This window comes from Lolium rigidum, chromosome 4, assembly GCF_022539505.1.
Source record: "Lolium rigidum isolate FL_2022 chromosome 4, APGP_CSIRO_Lrig_0.1, whole genome shotgun sequence".
NCBI lineage: Eukaryota > Viridiplantae > Streptophyta > Magnoliopsida > Poales > Poaceae > Lolium > Lolium rigidum.
This window is the reverse complement of record NC_061511.1, coordinates 269814441-269819817: the sequence shown is the minus strand read 5'-3', so window position 1 is coordinate 269819817 and position 5377 is coordinate 269814441. Positions and strand designations below refer to the sequence as shown.

Below are 5377 nucleotides of genomic sequence, written 5' to 3'. Positions count from 1 at the left end.
CTCGATCACATTTCTTCTTTATGTTTCCAGGCTGCCTTATGTAAATTTAGGTCTTGAAAGCAATTTGTATTTTCTATTGGACATCTTTGCATTGTCTAGCCCAAAACATGAATGAATGCAATTACTAGGTCCTTCGAGAATCCGGACCTTTCCCGATTAAAACAAAACTCGTAAGTTCTGTTTGAGCCCGCTTGTTTCTCATTCTTGGAGTTACCCAGTGTGTCTTCAGACATATCCATCCTTGGAGTTGAATGATTAATTTACAAGTTCAAGTATGATAATTACATTCTACAAGTTCAGGACCTTACCTTTATTCATTTTCACATTATGCAGTGTGTCTTCAGACATATCCATCCTTGGAGTTGAATGATTAATTTACAAGTTCAAGTATGGTAATTTCCCGTGCGACTATATATGTACCACGGACAGTCTAGGCTCTGGAGTCTGGAGACACAGGGTCCAGAAATTCACCCACCAAAACGTCGATCATGATTTTCATTAATTTACATACAACCTCAATTACAGGTACTAATTCTATCATGCATGCAGGACGCAAGTCTATATTGCAATTCCAATCATGCGCGCATCATCAAATATAAGAAGACTAATCTAAATATGCACTAGCTCGCCGGTCCCAAAAGGCCAAAACATGAAAAGAAATCAACGCAAGAAAACAGGAACGACGAAGCCAGCCGTACCTCGCCGACTTTTGCCCAAGGACAGCGACACCGATGGAAAGAATCTTTTGCCCTTCTGCCGTTACGTGTTCCTCCTCTCCTCTGCATTAGCTCACACAGGGCACTCCGCACCGCCGTCGTCCTTGGGATCGTCGTTCTTGGGCTCGGCGGCGGTGGGTGGCGGGGCGAGGACGCTGGCCCGACAGAGCGGGCACGTGGAGTGGAGCTGCAGCCACGCGCCGACGCACGCAGCGTGGAACCGGTGCCCGCAGCCAGGCAAGAGGCGCACTTGGTCGCCGTCCCGGAACTCCACGATGCACACCGCGCACTCCGGCGCTGCCTTCCCACCGACTGCGTCGCTGCTGGAGTCGAAGACGGTCACGGGCAGGGAGGACGCGATGTCCGGATGGTCGGGGTCGCAAAGACGCCTGGACCCTCCCGGCGAGGCTGCCGGGGACGTGTCGGCCGAGGGCGCCTCCTCGTCCGCGCCGCCGGGGGACAACGTTCCTCGCTTCCCGGAGAAGAACCGCCAGAAGTAGAAGAAGATGAGGAGGATCATGAGCAGGTTGATGCTGACGAGGCAGGCCGTCAGCGCCGGGCCGTGCGGAGCCCAGTGCTTGCTCTTCTCCACCGCCGCCGCCGCCACCGCGGTCGCTGGGCTCTGGGCCGTTGTCATGGCGCCGCCTGAATCTGATGCGAGAAGATGGCTTCGGACGAGAGAAACAGCGGACGACAGTTGCCAATGGTGTGCATAAACCACCGAAGCTAAATCTTTTTACAGAATACTAAGACGTCCAGTTCGTTCTTCGATCTCAGGAAAGAAGAACAAGAACGAGGAAAGCTTGTTCAAAGGAACATAAATGCACGACAAGAACATGAAAGGCAGCAAACAAGAATAGAGAAAGAAGTAGTATGAAAGTGGTGAAGGGAAATGGAGCACATGGTGGGGTGGTGGGGGTGTTATAAAAGGTTGGAGGTGCATATAATTAACCTCGGCCCTTGGTGTTTTGGTGGATCAAACAATATGGTGATCATGAGTTTTATCAGTATCCAATTGTTTGACTATGGTGGTCTGATATGGTTGCAGTTGTAAGCTAATTCAGGTTTTACAGCTCCCGGGTATTTTTATAGGTTGGAGAAGTCACAGTGGATGGGTGCTAGGAAGACTTGGTACTATTCTCAGCTCTCTCAATACAATTTATATGTAGTTTTTTGTGCACCGAAAGGAAGAACACTAACAAGGCCGGACCCATTTCTTCCTGGTTCGATGTGGCGGTAAGTTGATCTATAAGGTTGTCCTCTGGTCGTTTTTTCATATAAAAATGGCATTTACTCAAGGCGATTGGTGGTCCGTAAGGCAGGTCTATTTTCGCCAACCCTATGATAAAAATAATGTTCAACATTACAACACACCATGATAGTCCTGTTATGAAAACCAATTCTGATGTTTATTTCTTGGTAAACTAGGAGTTGATGTAATCTATCAAGTGTTCAAATAGTTTCCTGAAGATAACATGTGATTATTGTCCGAAGAAACCAAATGACATAATTCATCTTCTTACTTAAAAAGTAAGTGCCGCGACATGGTGACAAAATATCAAAAAGATTAAGAAAACATGCTACAAAATTGTAGCTGAAAACAAAAACAAAATATTAAAACTACAAAGCTTTAGAATTAAGAACAGCAAACTGTGTATTGAAAACGAAGTATATATTAGAGAACATCTTAAGAGACCTTTACATCATACAGGTATAGGCCGTGCAGGATTATTGTCCCTTGATCAAGGACGGCTTGTATAGGCATGCAAACTATATCAAAAAGCTCGAGTAGTATTTTTCTTTCAAAATAAGTTCGGATATCATGTGTAAGTAACAATCAAATTATGCACAATGTGAAATAATTAACTACAAATATGAAACATATCATTCGAGATAGCTTCATTTTGAAAATATATTCTTTATCAATAGAAATGTATCAGTTAAAATATGATTGAGATGCCTTCATTTGTTTAATCTTGTGTATTAAGAAAATCATGCACATGTAAAACAAAAGTACAGAATTTAAAAAAAAATAAACCAAAATTGGCATGTACGTACGTAGTTTTTCAACTCCAAAAGGATGCCGCTGACGAGGCCGATCCCGTTCGCTCTCGGTTTGATGTGATGTTAAGATGATATATAGGATTATCCTCTTGATTTTTTATATAAAAATACCATTTTATCATTGTACTCGGTGGTCCATAAGAAGATACAGTCTATTTTCGCCAACCGCATAACAACAACAATGTTCAACTTTCCGACAGAGCTTGATAATCTTGTTAGGAAAACCAATTCTGGTGTTTGTCTTACTCAAAGCATTATACATGCTAGCACACTCCAATCCAAACAATCATCATCATCATCACTGATAAGTTGATATACGGAGCGCTTGTCTGCAGCAATATCCGCGGGATTAGGGAATACGGCTACCGATCACTTCAAGGGACATCTAGCGATCACTTCAAAGGGACATCTAAATCTTTGCCCTGTCCTCCTTGCGTCTCCCCAAGCATATACGCCAATCATTCATATGGGATCAATCACACGAAAAATCAACGTAGGATCCTTGCGAATGCGAAATCAAGGCACCAAAAACGTTTCTGGTTCTCCCTAAAGCATTCTTTTCGCACGTACTCACTGTTCAACACGCCTGTCCGAGGTCGAGTGAATAGTAGCGGCAACTTGCGCGAGAGTAGTGAGTACGAGAGCGGCGTTTATTCAATCCTTCGTTTCGTTGTGTTTACTTTGAGATCAGCACAATGATGAAATCTTTACATGCAGCTTACCCGGTGCTGTATCTTTCGTTTTTAGTATATGGGTTTCATTGTTACTCTTTTATTTTCAAGAGCCATATGTATCGGATTATCCGATTGAATATTTATATTATTATGATATCTTTTAAATAAGCCTAAAAAGGTTCATTTTGGGAAAATTTTAAATTTGAATTGTAATAAAACATATTCAAACATGATGATGCACGATAAAAGTAAAAAAATAAATAGATACAAAAATATTGTCTCTAAATTGAACTCTAAGCGAAATAATTTCTAGCTTTGAGAACAAAGTTTGAAACAAAGTGAAACAAATTGTTTCAACAGAGTGAAAGAATAAGAATCACAAAGTTTCAACAACTTTCATCAGTTTTCAAAAGTTGTTTTTAAAAAATTATCAAAACATACTCAACATTAGTATTGTTTTGTAGATCTCTTCACTAGAACTCAAATATTTATTCCAAGGGCTCACACAATGAACTTTTGGATAAAAAAGCTACAAACGTTTCAAGTTTCAAACCTAGATCTGATGGTCTGGCGGGCTAAAAAATTCAGTTGGCACAAATATGTAAAATAATAGAAGAGAGAGAAAGTGAGCCGTGCAAGGAACAAAGTCATTTCTCCGAGAGTACCAGACCACCGACTGCGCTCTCAGTTTCTAGCTAAGCGATCACTAGTAGAAATAAGGGCTTTCGTTTTTTGCCCCAGATGGCTTTTGCACCGGATTTGGCACGAACCGGTGCTAAAGGGGGTCATTAGCACCGGTTCGTGGGGAGCAGCCGGCCGAGGGACCTTTTGCACCGGTTTGTGTTACCAACCGGTGCAAAGAGATATCTTTTGCACCGGTTGGTAACACAAACCGGTGCAAAAGGTTTGTCGCCAGGCACGTGTCAGCTCGAGGACTCTTTTGCACCGGTTCGTGTTACAAACCGGTGCAAAAGATAGCTCATTTGCACCGGTTTGTAACACGAACCGGTGCAAAAGGTCCCCAGCCCTTATATCAGCTCACCTCCAACTAGCCAATTCACAACTTCACTTTTTCTAGGAGAAAGGTGTGTGTGTTGAGTGCTACCTTGCATTTCTTTGGCATGCACACAAGGTGCTCGATGAAATGTCTGAGAGAATGATGCCGCTTGATTTTACACAAAACAAAAATGAGATGAGGTGCCGGAGCGACATTTAAGCTTTCTCCTCTTTCTTTCCCTCCTCAATCAAGGTTAAACAACTTTATCCTTTCATTTGTACGGTGCTAATATCCACTATATATATATATATTATGATGTTTTGTAATGGTTTTTTGATAAACTTAATTATTTGATGTAGATGAACCGGCGGCAATGGATGTACGTTGACCGACGTCTGCCCGAGTTCACTTCGGCCCGAAAGAATTTTTCCGTGTGGCTGAGGAAAACCCACAGGCGGATGGTTATATATGTTGTCCATGTGTTGATTGCCGGAACTTAAAGCAATACCCTGAATGGCAAGTCATTCACTCCCACCTGCTTTGGAAAGGTTTCATGCCCAGCTATAATTGTTGGACCAAGCATGGAGAAAGAGGTGTTATGATGGAAAACGACGACGAAGAAGAAGAGGATGATGATATGTACCCTAACTACGGTGATACTGCAACAGGGCATGATGAAGATGAGGAGGCAGGTGGAGGTGATCAAGATGAAGAGGCATCAGATGAGCCCGTTGATGATGATCTTCGTCGGGCCATCGCTGATGCACACAGAGATGCAGAAACTGAAAACGAGAAGCGAAAGTTAAAGGGCATGTTAGATGATCACAAAAAGAAGTTATACCCAAATTGCGAAGATGGCAACACAAAGCTCGGTGCCACACTGGAGTTGCTGCAATGGAAGGCAGAAGCTGGTATATGTGACAAGC

At 42.9% G+C, this 5377-nt stretch overlaps 1 protein-coding gene across 1 annotated transcript; it reads right to left on the bottom strand.

Moving 5' to 3' along the window:
- Positions 1-360: 360 nt before the first annotated feature.
- On the bottom strand, positions 361-1613 carry LOC124650548 (E3 ubiquitin-protein ligase EL5-like). Its single transcript, XM_047190060.1, has one exon. It carries the CDS (start codon positions 1351-1353, stop codon positions 790-792), a length of 564 nt encoding a protein of 187 aa, XP_047046016.1. The 5' UTR covers positions 1354-1613; the 3' UTR covers positions 361-789.
- Positions 1614-5377: the final 3764 nt, after the last annotated feature.